The following is a 14,426-nucleotide window of genomic DNA, read 5'->3' as shown; positions in this document are numbered from 1 at the left end:
CCCGGCTCGCGGGCGCGCGCAGACTGCGTGGGCACGACCGGGGGAGGGGATGGATAAAGATGCACGGGCCCACATTAGAAGAAAAGTTGCTATATATGCGTGTGTTCTGCGTGACGAGGCAGGAACCGGCCGAAACTTCAGCCGGTGCGCCGGATCTAAACATTTCCTCTGATATAATGCATGAATTTATGAGAAGGGAGATACACTGTTGGAGCTACCCGTTGGGCACCACTCGTTTCCGGTGCTCCCCACGCCTGGGAAACCACGAGTCGTTGACAGAGCGCGAATCTCAAAGGCAGTAGATAAATCGATAGAATAAATGAAAGCAGCCCACGCGGCCCCTCCGGGCAGATCAGGAGCGGGTCACGTTGTCCACGCCGCACGGCAGGAGCCTTCACGAGGGTAGGGCAACCGACCCGCCCCGCTCTGCTCTCTTGACAGTGACAGCAACGGATTTCTACCAGTACTACTGCTGGTTTAGCTAACAAAAGTTGGGTTTAGCTTGTCCGGACGGAACAACCAACAACCCCGACGACGAGACGACTCCACGCAGGCCGCCGTGGACGCGCGCTTCTCCCAAGCAAGTCCAACCCCTACCCCCATCCATCCATCCGCACTAAAGCCTTCGCTGCGCTAGATCTCGCCGCCCGCCCCCGATTTGTTTTCTCGGCCTCTCCCCGTAGCTCGCTCGGCAGATCTGCGCCTCCTGGGAATCTCCGTCGCTTCCGTCCAAAGGCCCGATTCTTTTCTTGCTCTTCGCTGAGGCTTTCCCCGGATCGCACGGTCGGGGGACACACAGGATGATGGGTCCTGCGTGGTGGGCTGTGCTGGTGCTGCTGGCCATGGCGGACGCCGTGGCGGGGAGGTTCGTGGTGGAGAAGAACAGCGTGCAGGTGACCTCGCCCGAGAGTCTCAAGGGCAAGTACGAGTGCGCCATCGGCAACTTCGGCCTGCCGCAGTACGGGGGCACCTTGCAAGGCTGGGTCGTCTACCCCAAGGACAACAGGCAGGCCTGCAAGGAGTTCGACGTCTCCTTCAAGGGCCACAAGTCGGGAGCCCGCCCCAACTTCGTCCTCATCGACCGCGGAGGTGATTCTTTTCTTTTCTTTTCGGATCTTGCTGTGCTGTGCTTCATTTATTTATTTATATTATTTACTAGTATTATATGCTGCTCATGGCGATTAATACTACCGGCTTAGTTTGCTCATTTATTTATTACTGTTGTTTCAAACAAAAAAGGAAGCTTGTTCAGTTATAAGGGGATTAATTAGGGCAATCTTCGATTGGTCTCATTTATTAGGAAGTTTGTACTAGTACTACATCAATCATTAGCTTCCAATACGCTTCTCTTCCCTTGGATACAGTAAGGTTTTTCTTCTATCTGTATATATAGCCTTTGCGGTAGCGACATGCGTGCATGGGGGATTGGTTTCATTTTCAGCTACATTTGGGGTAGCAGTCACTTCGTTTGGGTTATTGTGACACTGGTAATATCAATAACTCAGTTGATGTTCAGTTGTTGCAACCCAGGAAAAGAAGACAAGTCCTGCTGGCTGCTGTAGTAACATCATCATCTCTTATAACCATTTTCTGCTTCATCTAGCATGATACATAGATACAAGTAGCCTACGGTAGCAGAGCCAGAATGAGCAGGCATAAATGTGTTTATGAAACACGCCTTATAATTTTGTAACTAGCAAGTAATATGATCCAGAACTTTAATAGCAAAAGAAGTTTCAGGTCAAATTTCTAGCTTTAGTACTTTACTTACTTACGAAGCCTTTTATCCCAAACAAGTTGGGGTAGGCTAGATATGAAACCCTTTCACGAGGACTTCCCAGGAGGTCACCCATCCTTGTACTACTCTCGCCCAAATGGGTTTCATATCCAAAAGACTGGCTAGTTTTTACGTTGGCTCGCCAAGCCTATCACAACCCTTAGATATGAAACCCTTTCACGAGGACTTCCCAGGAGGTCACCCATCCTAGTACTACTCTCGCTCAAATGGGTTTCAAACCTATGGGACTGGCTAGTTTTTGCGTTGGCTCGCCAAGCCTATCACAACCCTCCTCCTTTACCCGGGCTTGGGACCGGCTATGCCTAGAAGACATAGGCGGAGTTAAATTTCTAGCTTTAGTAAAGATAAAATTTGATGTTAAAGTTGGAGTAGGAAGCCACCAGCAGGATAGGAGTGCTAACGCCACCTGTTTTTTGCCTTTCTGTTCTTTTGTTTTGGTTGGCTTAGCACGTGTCTTTTCTATTTTTCCTGAATATGCCTAAAAATGTGCGTCGGTGCTTAATTATGTTTACGAAGCTAGTACAAAGTTGGGTCACTTATTTTGGGACGGAGGGAGTACATGTTATTGCTCGTGGTTTTTAAAACATGTAATTAGCTTAGCATCTTTCTGCTTAATTCTCTTTGGTATTTTCCCCTAGTCTTAAGTGATTATTCTAATTTCTTGGTTTATTTTCCTCTGTGATGAACAGAATGCTTTTTCACAACAAAGGCATGGAATGCACAACTTGCTGGAGCTGCAGCAATTCTCGTTGTGGATAGCAAGGACGAGCCTTTGATCACAATGGACAACCCAGAAGATACTGGCACGAAGCACTTAGAAAATATCACTATTCCATCAGTGCTGATAACAAAGAAACTGGGCGAGGACCTTAAGAAATCTGCTGAAAATGGTGACATGGTTAGTGTCCTCCTGGATTGGAGGGAATCCCTTCCCCATCCCGATGAGCGTGTAGAGTATGAATTCTGGACAAACAGTAATGATGAATGTGGTCCTAAATGTGATATGCAAATGGATTTTGTGAAGAGCTTCAGAGGAACCGCACAAGTTCTTGAGCAGAAGGGTTACACACAGTTCACTCCTCATTATATTACATGGTATTGCACGGAAGCTTTTACCGTGAGCAAGCAATGCAAATCCCAGTGCATAAATCATGGGAGATATTGTGCACCGGACCCAGAGCAGGATTTCAGCAAAGGATATGATGGAAAGGATGTCGTGGTCCAGAATTTACACCAAGTCTGTGTATTCAAGGTTGCCAATGACACTGGCAAGCCATGGTTGTGGTGGGATTATGTACATGACTTTGCCATTAGATGCCCAATGAAGGAGAAGAAATACACACATGAATGTGCAAGTCATGTTATTAAGTCACTTGGTAGGTCTAATTGGCATTGATGTTCATATCTCAGAAATTTTCATTATATTATTCTTTATAATATTTTACTAATCCTGCAGAGTTACATTTTCTAAAAAAACTGCTTAGTTAATAATTGCTGTTAAATTTGCTCGTTGCAGGTTTGGACATGGACAAGATAAACAAGTGTGTTGGAGATCCTGAAGCTGATGAGGAAAACCCAATTCTAAAGGCGGAACAAGATGCCCAAGTATGATCTTATTGAGAAAGAATGACCTTTTTTCTGTCAAATAGTGCCTTATTCATGCACATTTTTCATCAAATTATGGTATATTCAGCTATATGTTTCTGTGATATAGATTGGTCATGGTAAACGAGGAGATGTCACGATACTGCCAACCCTTGTCGTCAATAACAGGCAATACCGAGGTTGTCTACCGGTTTTCTACCACTAGTTACCCCCCTCCCCCGATATTGTCTGTGTTACAGTCTAGTTCTGTTTTCAGGTAAGTTGGACAAAGGTGCTGTTCTAAAAGCAATCTGTTCAGGATTTGAGGAGACAACTGAGCCCGCTATTTGTTTGAGTGAAGGTATGTTCACCTTTTTGTTTAAGTGTAGATTTTCTTCCTAGATCTTGCCTTACCATGGAATGCTATTTTCTTCTTTTTTGTTCACTATAGATGTTCAAACAAATGAGTGTTTGGAGAACCATGGAGGTTGCTGGGTCGACAAGGCTAATAACGTCACTGCATGCAAGGTACAGTTTGAGCTCAGGATACCTCTGATATTTCATCTTCTCTCCTTCATTTATTCTTGTCTTGTAGGATAACTCTAATTCGCTGGATATGAAAATGTAGGATACCTTCCGTGGGCGTGTTTGTGAGTGCCCTATTGTCAAAGGTGTAAAATTCGTGGGGGATGGATATACCAACTGTGAAGGTACCATGAGAATTTAGTTATGTGATTGAATTTGCTAGACATGGTTAGGAGTGTACCGATTGGTGAGAAGCTCTTCATAGGAGGAGACCTCAATGGCCACGTGGGTACATCTAACACAGGTTTTGAAGGGGCGCATGGGGGCTTTGGCTATGGCATCAGGAATCAAGAAGGAGAAGATGTCTTAAGCTTTGCTCTAGCCTACAACATGATTGTAGCTAACACCCTCTTTAGAAAGAGAGAATCACATCTGGTGACTTTTAGTAGTGGCCAACACTCTAGCCAGATTGATTTCATCCTCTCGAGAAGAGAAGATAGGCGTGCGTGCCTAGACTGTAAGGTGATACCTGGGGAGAGTGTTGTACCCCAGCATAAGCTGGTGGTTGCTGACTTCCGCTTTCGGATTCGTGTCCAGCGGGATAAGCGTGCCAGGGTCGCTAGAACGAAGTGGTGGAAGTTCAAGGGGGAGGTAGCTCAGGTGTTCAAGGAGAGGGTATTTAAGGAGGGCCCTTGGGAGGAAGGAGGGGATGCGGACAATGTGTGGATGAAGATGGCGACTTGCATTCGTAAGGTGGCCTCGGAGGAGTTTGGAGTGTCCAGGGGAAGGAGAAGCGAAGATAAGGATACCTGGTGGTGGAATGATGATGTCCAGAAGGCGCTTAAAGAGAAGAAAGATTGCTTCAGACGCCTATACCTGGATAGGAGTGCAGACAACATAGAGAAGTACAAGATGGCGAAGAAGGCCGCAAAGCGAGCTGTTGGTGAAGCAAGGGGTCGGGCATATGAGCACCTCTACCAACGGTTAGGCACGAAGGAAGGTGAAAGGGACATCTATAAGATGGCTAAGATCCGGGAGAGGAAGATGAGGGATATTGGCCAAGTCAAATGCATCAAGGACGGAGCAGGCCAACTCTTGGTGAAGGACGAAGAGATTAAGCATAGATGGCGGGAGTACTTCGACAAGCTGTTCAATGGGGAGAATGAGAGTTCTACCATTGAACTGAATGACTCCTTTCATGAGACCAGCATGCGTTTTGTGCGGCGCATCCAGGAGTCTGAGGTGAAGGAGGCTTTAAAAAGGATGAAAGGAGGCAAGGCGATGGGCCCTGATTGTATCCCCATTGAGGTGTGGAAAGGTCTCGGGGACATAGCGATAGTATGGCTAACCAAGCTTTTCAACCTCATTTTTCGGGCAAACAAGATGCCAGAAGAATGGAGATGGAGTATATTAGTACCAATCTTCAAGAACAAGGGGGATGTTCAGAGTTGTACTAATTACCATGGAATTAAGCTGATGAGCCATACAATGAAGCTATGGGAGAGAGTCATTGAGCACCGCTTAAGAAGAATGACAAGTGTGACCAAAAATCAGTTTGGTTTCATGCCTGGGAGGTCGACCATGGAAGCCATTTTCTTGGTACGACAACTTATGGAGAGATATAGGGAGCATAAGAAGGACTTGCATATGGTGTTCATTGACTTGGAGAAGGCCTATGATAAGATACCGCGGAATGTCATGTGGTGGGCCTTGGAGAAACACAAAGTCCCAGCAAAGTACATTACCCTCATCAAGGACATGTACAATAATGTTGTGACAAGTGTTCGAACAAGTGATGTCGACACCGATGACTTCCCGATTAAGATAGGACTGCATCAGGGTCAGCTTTGAGCCCTTATCTTTTTGCATTGGTGATGGATGAGGTCACAAGGGGTATACAAGGAGATATCCCATGGTGTATGCTCTTTGCGGATGATGTGGTGCTAGTTGACGATAGTCGGACGGGGGTAAATAGGAAGTTAGAGTTATGGAGACAAACCTTGGAATCGAAAGGGTTTAGGCTTAGTAGAACTAAAACCGAGTACATGATGTGCGGTTTCAGTACTACTAGCTGTGAGGAGGAGGAGGTTAGCCTTGATGGCTAGGTGGTACCTCGGAAGGACACCTTTCGGTATTTGGGGTCAATGTTGCAGGAGGATGGGGGTATTGATGAAGATGTGAACCATCGAATCAAAGCCGGATGGATGAAGTGGCGCCAAGCTTCTGGCATTCTCTGTGACAAGAGAGTGCCACAAAAGCTAAAAGGCAAGTTCTACAGGACGGCGGTTCGACCCGCAATGTTGTATGGTGCGGAGTGTTGGCCGACTAAAAGGCGACATGTTCAACAGTTAGGTGTGGCGGAGATGCGTATGTTGAGATGGATGTGTGGCCACACGAGGAAGGATCGAGTCCGGAATGATGATATACGAGATAGAGTTGGGGTAGCACCAATTGAGGAGAAGCTTGTCCAACATCGTTTGAGATGGTTTGGGCATATTCAGCGCAGGCCTCCAGAAGCTCCAGTGCATAGCGGACGGCTAAAGCGTGCGGAGAATGTCAAGAGAGGGCGGGGTCGACCGATTTTGACATGGGAGGAGTCCGTTAAGAGAGACCTGAAGGATTGGAGTATCGACAAAGAGCTAGCTATGGACAGGGGTGCGTGGAAGCTTGCTATCCATGTGCCAGAGCCATGAGTTGGTTGCGAGATCTTATGGGTTTCACCTCTAGCCTACCCCAACTTGTTTGGGACTAAAGGCTTTGTTGTTGTTGTTGTTGTTGATTGAATTTGCTAAAATGGTTTCAGTAATGGGTGTTTTCGTATTAATTACTACTGGAACAATGTGGTTGCCATAAAGTGTATTGGTTCACTTTTGCACACCATCCTATTATTGGAGTTACGTCAATTCTTTGTAAGCTTAGTATTAACATTTTCTATTATCAGCTTCCGGTGTTGGTAGGTGTGAGATCAACAATGGAGGATGCTGGAAAGAAACTAAGAATGGGAAGACAATATCTGCCTGCTCGGTAAGTGGATGAGTAGACGTTATTATGGGGCCTACTAGTTTTAGTCGCGATTCTTTAGAAGAGCGAAAACTAAATTCAGAAAATCTGCAGCATGAAGAATCTGAAGGTTGCAAATGTCCACAAGGTTTCAAGGGCGATGGTGTAAAAAGCTGTGAAGGTACTTTATCATTATTCAGAAACTTACTTTTGCATGACTTGAACACAAAATTTGGTTTGAGCCCAAGCTAACCCTAGCAAAATTTGGCTAACCAATATTTTATTCAAGTTTTTGGTTACACATATTTTGGCCAATGTTGGCAAGAAAAGTGAACTAGAATTAGCTAGAGGGCATGGGCATGGCAAAATATTACTAGCAATCATCCAAACAAGAGCAATTTTTTGGTTATTACCAAAAAAATGGTATCGTTATTTTTGGTCACCATCCAAACATACCCTATTTCTCATTGAACACCAACACCTGAAAAGCCTGGCAATTCCGTATTGGATGCCATATCGATACTGATATTTACTGGCTTGTGATACTATAATGCTGTATCCATGAGGTATCGAAGATATAAAAATAAAAATAAATTAACTTGGATACATGCTGATGCATGTTAGATACGTGGTGGATACAGCTCAGACCAATAATAGCCCATAACTCGCAAGGGTAATTTGACCATCATCTCCTGTGATCTTGTCTAGTGCGTCACTTTCCTGACTCCCCTGCCCCTTTCTCTGTTCTGACCCCAACCACCTCACTCCCTTTCGCCTCATGCTAGTCATAGTGGGAGTAACTTAGCTGGTAACATAACACACCCCAAGACAAGTTTGCTTATGTGGCAGCTAGTTAATGAGGAGAGAGGTGCTTGGAGTAACAGCTTATGTTACCATCACATAGCGCTTCCCAAGAGAAGCCGAGTCTACAAGCTAATAAATGCAACCATATATGATACTATTTCTATGACACTTTGCACTATGAAGGTAGTAACATAGACTAGTGTCATATGCATGACACTAGTCTAAGTTACTTCCCACTATGACTAGCGGTTTCGCCCCTTGACACCTAGGTGGTGGTGCCAGCGACTAGCAGGCGGTTGTAAGCTCCTCCTGCTCGACTAGCAGGCGGTTGTAAGCTCCTCCTGCTCAGTGTTCCAACACGCTAGCACCAATTCTTCTTATCTCCTACGGGCAGGGGTGGTGCCAGGAATTTACACTAAGGGGGGCAATCAAACAGACAACCCAGATGCGAGGTGACTGGGGGCCATACAATGCAACTTAGCTATGGCATATAATGTTCTTTTAATACTCTAGTTAAACATAACCACATATTGTCATTTTCTGAAAACGGTGTGTCCTCAGATTGATATCACCCCGATACCATGAACGTGTATCCATGTCAGTTCTGCATAACTCTCAACATATTCTAGAGAAAACTAATAAATTGCTTTTAGTTGAGATATTATTCGGTCATTAGGGTTGTTTTATTGATATTCATGTTGCGAGCGGAGTGAAGATTTCAAAGTATGAGAACTTAAGGACTTCTGGAATTATTTCCTTTGGTCCACCCTATGTGCAGATATTGATGAATGCAAAGCGAAATCTGCCTGTCAGTGCAATGGCTGCAGTTGCGAGAATACATGGGGAAGCTATGAATGCAGCTGTGGTGGTAACAACATGTTATACATGAGAGAGCAAGACACGTGCATCAGTGAGTAGCCTAACCTGAGATTTCTCCTTAACTATCTTGTTATTTGTCTTGCAAGAACTAGTATACTACTATATTATTAGTGATAAGAAGCAAATTCACCTGTTCAGTTGAGCAAAATAGCTTCTTCTGTTTGAGATGGTTGAACTTATACTTTCCTGTTATTTGAGATGCTTGATATTATACTTCAGTTAAATGATGAACTAGTTGTTTCCAAGTCACAAGTAAGTTGTGAAGATCAGGGATTGTGTTAGTTGCTGAATAAACGATGGCTACCGCCACAATGATTTTCCTTGATGTTTGTATATGGTGAATTATTACACGTTCTTTGTTTAGCCTTACCAATGCAGATGACCAAGGCTTTATATTGCTGTGTACTGTAAGGCTAGTTTTTATTCATAGAAGTTGGTACAGTCGCAGTTTTAAGTATTGGCAAGTGAAGCAGCAGCTGCAGGATGTGTTTACCGTAATCCGCACCACATTGATCTTGCACTCAATTTTGCTGCCTGAACACAAATGATGACAACACATGATACATGTGCATAAAAATGCAGTTTTATGTATACTCTAGTTCTTCAGATATTCTGTTAACCTAATGCTGTCAGCAACTAAAATTGTGTCACAGTTTAATTTGATCACTTGTTTATATTGTTGTACTCTAGTGCTAGTCTAATGCTGTTCATAAACTCGTTGCAGGCAAACAAGCTGCCTCCTCAGTCGGCTGGAGCTTCATGTGGGTTATTTTCTTCGGACTTGTATTTGCCGGGGTCGGAGCATATGCAGTGTACAAATACAGGCTACGGGTAAAACATCTCTACTCATCCTCGTAACGCTTGACATTTATTTATTTTCAAGTGGTCTTGGGTTGGACTTGAACCAGTCAGTTGTTGATAATAATACCTGTTTATGTGTGCTACCAGAGTTACATGGATTCGGAGATCCGCGCCATCATGGCTCAGTACATGCCTTTGGACAGCCAAGAAGGCGCAAACCAGCAACAGCATGTCGCGCATGCTGGTGATATCTGAGACCAGATGGCACTGCTTTTGCTGAGCAACACAGAAGCGTGCAGTGTATGTATTATCATCGGTGGCGTCGGCTTTACAGCGCGAAGCAAAGATACGGTTTGTACGCGAGGAGATTTGATGTATGATTCTAGGAGTTACACTGTTGTGCACCTTCATTTTGTGAGACACGATGCACAGCATAGGCGGATATTGTCACGGTTACCCTACTCCCTTTGTCGGCTCTAGACTCATTGCATACTACGAACGTTCTACGTGTCAACATCCTGTAAATACTTGGTGTTCAGACTACTTGCCCCCGTTATATCTGAATAAATCTGGAGCCTAGAGGTGGTATACAGTTCTTTCCTTTTTATCTGTGATGTGAGTAGAGCAATCGCTGTTTGCTTTTTGAAGTGGTCAGTCACAGCATAGGCAATCGTGGAACATTTCCTTGCTCCTCTCGATAGGGGTAGCAGTGCTTGGTGTGTGAGGTGTCAAGATAATACTCCCCCAGTCCCATAATATAAGAACATTTTTTACACTAGTGATCATGATAGCGCAGAGGGGAAGTAAAATTAGGTTCTTCTAAAAAGAATATCTATACACGTGGAAACCGCCTCCTGGGTCGTTCTTGCCACTCCGGAGGCACCTCTAGCCGCTAGCAACCTCAACTCCCTCCTTTCTCGATCCTCGTTGTTGGCGGTGGCCTCCATGGCCGGTCGGCCGCCGGCGGCGGGCCACCTCACTACGCTTGCGCCATCCCCTCTCCTTTTTCTTTTGAGTAACCGCCATCCCCTCTCTTAAGCCTCCTCTCTCAATCTGGCATGTGGTTCGTGATCTGCTAGTGCTAGTGCTGATGTTTAATGGCGGTTTGGCATGGCCAGCTCGTGTAGCTCCTTTGTGATGCCGGGTTGTGCCCGTTCATGGTCTGGCCACAGGTCGGCGTGTCCAAACGACATGCCCCTGATTCGATTCGATGCGAAGAACGCGATTTGTGGGGATCCTTCTACACGTTGGTGCCTCACCAGTCCGTGGCCTTGGACTGCTACTGCGGCAGTCAGGCTATGGAAGCCACGCGACGAATCGGCGACATACGTCCTACGGTGGGCTCCTTAGCCGCGGATTGCGATGGCCACAGAAAGTTCTTTGCAAGGGTTCATCTGTCTAGATCTGTTATGCCCACGCTAGAGTTCTTCCTTGATTATAGATACAAGATTGGAATACAAGGAAGGGATGAAAGAAGACATTGCAAAAGGGGAAAAACATTCTGTTCTTCGAGGACCTCTCCTCTGTTCTTTCCACCTACTTATCCCCTTCCGTGTTGATGGTTTCTCCTCTCTGGACTCTTTGCTGGGCTCGCCATGCCCCGTCCAGCTGGCAAGTGCGTCGAGAGGCCTTGGGCTGTCTTCCCGGGTTGCGCCACCACATAACATTTCCCACCCCTTGCGGTGCGGCTTGACCCTAAGCCGACAGAGCAGGAAATCGCTGATGCAGCAGAAAGGCTTCCTCCCATGAGTCATGATCTGTAGAACGGTCTGCCCAACGTACCTTGATACGAGGTATGATCTTCCCTCCACGCTGAATGAGTCTTGTTTGCACTACCGCCGCTAGTTGAAGAAGACATAGTGGCTCCGGGGTCGCTAAACCGATATCTGGTTTGATCGTTACCTTGGGAGGCACTTGCTTCTTCAATTGCGAGACATGGACCACATTGTGAATCCTGGAGCTAGATGGTAAATCAAGTTTGTATGCAACCTCCCCAATCCGGCTTAGTAATGTATAGGGCCTGTAGAACTTCAAGGACAATTTCTGATTGCAACAAGCAGCGAGGGAATTTTGCAGGTAAGGTTGGACTTTGAGAAAAAACTGGCCGCCCACCTTGAAGGAGCGCTCACTCCGGCTTTTGTCAGCTTGTTTCTTCATGCGTTGTTGAGCCCGTGCAAGTGCTGACGGAGGAGCTCAGTCATGGCTGCACACTCATCCATCAGTTCCTGCAGATCGCCACTGGTGGCCGGTGTAGTGATGCCAAACAGACAAGGTTGATACCCGTACAAGGCGTCAAATAGAGTGATGCCCGCTGTCGGTGTCAAAACCGGCGGATCTCGGTTAGGGGGTCCCGTACTGTGCGTCTAGGCGGATGGTAACATGAGACAAGGGACACGATGTTTTTACCCAGGTTCGGGCCCTCTCGATGGAGGTAAAACCCTACTCCTGCTTGATTAATATTGATGATATGGGTAGTACAAGAGTAGATCTACCACGAGATCAGAGAGGCTAAACCCTAGAAGCTAGCCTATGGTATGATTATAGTTCGTCCTACGGACTAAAACCCTCCGGTTTATATAGGCACCGAAGAGGGTTAGGGTTACACAGAGTCGGTTACAATGGTAGGAGATCTACATATCCGTATCGCCAAGCTTGCCTTCCACGCCAAGGAAAGTCCCATCCGGACACGGGACGAAGTCTTCAATCTTGTATCTTCATAGTCCAGGAGTCCGGCCAAAGATGATTGTTCGGCTATCCGGACACCCCCTAATCCAGGACTCCCTCAGTAGCCCCTGAACCAGGCTTCAATGACGACGAGTCCGGCGCGCATATTGTCTTCGGCATTGCAAGACGGGTTCCTCCTCCGAATACTTCATAGAAGATTTTGAACACAAGGATAGTGTCCGGCTCTGCAAAATAAGTTCCACATACCACCGTAGAGAGAATAACATTTACACAAATTCAATCTGCTGACGTCTTTCGTGGCGTGACATCACACCATGGCCAAGCCTTTATTCGAATCGTTTTACTATCCCACCTCAGCGCGTTTAGCGAGGCGGTTTCCTTGGCACGTCTTGTCAAAGCAGAGATCGTGTCCCCTTATTCCGGGATTCTCATTAATACGGGTGCGGGTAACCCAGTCGTGCCCGTTGGCACGTCTCCTCTATCGAAGGTGAGCCCCGAACGGTCACGGGGAAGGCTCTTGGTATTCAACCTCTTTATAAAGAGACCAAGGCTCCACTCATTTCTTTCAATCTCAATCGAATCCACCCCTCGCCTCGAGTTCCAACACCCAAAGCTCCAGATTCAGGCGCTTTGGACCTTCGATGATGTCCGACTCCGACCTGCAAGGCCGGTGGATGCCTTCCTCCATTATGGAAGAAGACGTGCTAAAGCTAAGAGATGCCAGGTATCTAACCGGCGAAATTTCGCATAGGCTGCCTGCCCAAGGGCAGGTTATTCCCACTCCCAAGCCTGGCGAAAGCGTGGTGTTCGCGTCTCACTTTCTTCGGGGGCTAGGCTTCCCGACGGACCCCTTCGTGAGGGGGCTCATGTTTTACTATGGGTTGGAATTTCATGACTTGGATCCGGAGTCCATCCTCCACATCTCATCGTTCATTGTCGTATGCGAAGCCTTCCTCCGCATTACCCCTCACTTCGGATTGTGGCTCAAGACCTTCAAAGTGGAGCTGAAGATGATCAAGGGGCAGCAGGCAGAGTGCGGAGGGGCTGTTATAAGCAAGAATGCTGATGATCCATGGCCCGAGGGCTCTTTTCAAGAGGAGCTCAGCCTATGGTAACAAGAGTGGTTTTGTATCACAGCTCCCAGGGGCACCAAATGGGTGGCGCCACTTGCCTTTCGCTCGGGTCCTCCACCGCGGCTGGCGTCATGGGTCAATAAAGGACTTGACTGGGGGCCGTCCAAGGACGTGCCCTTGTTGCAGGGCCGCATTCAAGACCTCCTAGAGAGAGAGAGATCACTCTGGTCGTAGTAGCGCAGGTCATGCTAATTCGTCGCACCCTGCCCTGCAAATGTCACCCCTCCGCCTATGGGAATTTAACCCGGAGGGACCACGAGCTCTCCAACATTTTATGGGCGCGACGCCCGTGGAGATGTACAAGCTTTTCTTCGGATCACAAGCGATGTGTCCGGACTTGACCGAGGACGCAGGTCTGAGCTGTAATCGCCCGGATACTCAAGTAAGTAGCCCTGTACCCGGACACGCTATCCCATATTTATCACGAACTTGCCCTTTAAAAGAGCTGTTCCTTGAACAGGAGTGGATAGCGAAAGCAAAGTTAATCAGGTGTCTGGCCCCCCTCTCTGAGACCACGCCGGATCCCGTGTTAACCAGGATGCTGGAGGTTGCGCCTTTGGAAGAAGGTGAAGGGGGGAACAAGGAAGCTACCGCCTCCGTGAAGGAGGTTGTCAGGAAAGGAGGGATCGAGAATCCCTCCATCCAAGGGAAGAAGAGGACCGCCTCTAAAGACCCGGAGACCATGGTCTCAAAGCGGGGGAAGAAATCTTCGTCAGAGGGTCCTGCGCCGAGAGATGCCTCGGCCGCATTGTGCCCCCAAGGGGATCAGCCCTCCATTGAGCCGTAAGTAAAAAGGGGAGTTTTTAAAAAAAATAAAGGATATCCCTGCCCTATTTCTGATGAAGATAACCGGAATTTTACCTTGTAGTTCGGATCTCAGCCCTTCTCAGCAGAGCTCATCTTCGGGGGATCTTCGTCCGGAGATTTTGGAGAGCGAAACGCCTCCCCCTGCCGTACCGTCTTGCGAGGCGGGCGACCCTGAGGTGTCGTCGCAGAGGGTTTCTCCGAGTCCGGCGGGGCCGGAAGGCATTCGTATGTCCCCTCAAAGCCCTTCGTGTCCGGCCTTCAAAAAAGGCCATCGGACGAGTCCGGCACCACCTGGTGTACGGTCGGAGGAGCTGAAGGATCTGCTCGGGCGAGCGTCTATCTCAGAAGATCACCGTGCGTTAATGGGTACGGTGATTGAAAGGATTTCATCCGCTGAGAGCAGATTGCAT

At 47.2% G+C, this 14,426-nt stretch overlaps 1 protein-coding gene across 1 annotated transcript; it reads left to right on the top strand.

Annotated features, from left to right (window-relative positions):
* Nucleotides 1-481: 481 nt before the first annotated feature.
* Nucleotides 482-9,998, top strand: LOC542845 (vacuolar-sorting receptor 1; the record flags this gene model as incomplete). Its single annotated transcript, XM_044513911.1, is given in 12 exon segments — nt 482-1,089; nt 2,488-3,174; nt 3,315-3,403; nt 3,513-3,582; nt 3,660-3,743; nt 3,834-3,910; nt 4,011-4,092; nt 6,849-6,931; nt 7,022-7,088; nt 8,490-8,621; nt 9,315-9,421; nt 9,539-9,998. Coding segments are annotated over 12 exon segments (1,875 nt in total). The 3' UTR covers nt 9,647-9,998.
* Between the last annotated feature and the right edge of the window lie 4,428 nt (nt 9,999-14,426).

Source organism: Triticum aestivum, chromosome 4B (assembly GCF_018294505.1).
Source record: "Triticum aestivum cultivar Chinese Spring chromosome 4B, IWGSC CS RefSeq v2.1, whole genome shotgun sequence".
Classification (NCBI taxonomy): Eukaryota; Viridiplantae; Streptophyta; class Magnoliopsida; order Poales; family Poaceae; genus Triticum; species Triticum aestivum.
Note: the sequence above shows the minus strand (reverse complement) of the source record. Positions and strands in the feature narration are given on the sequence as shown.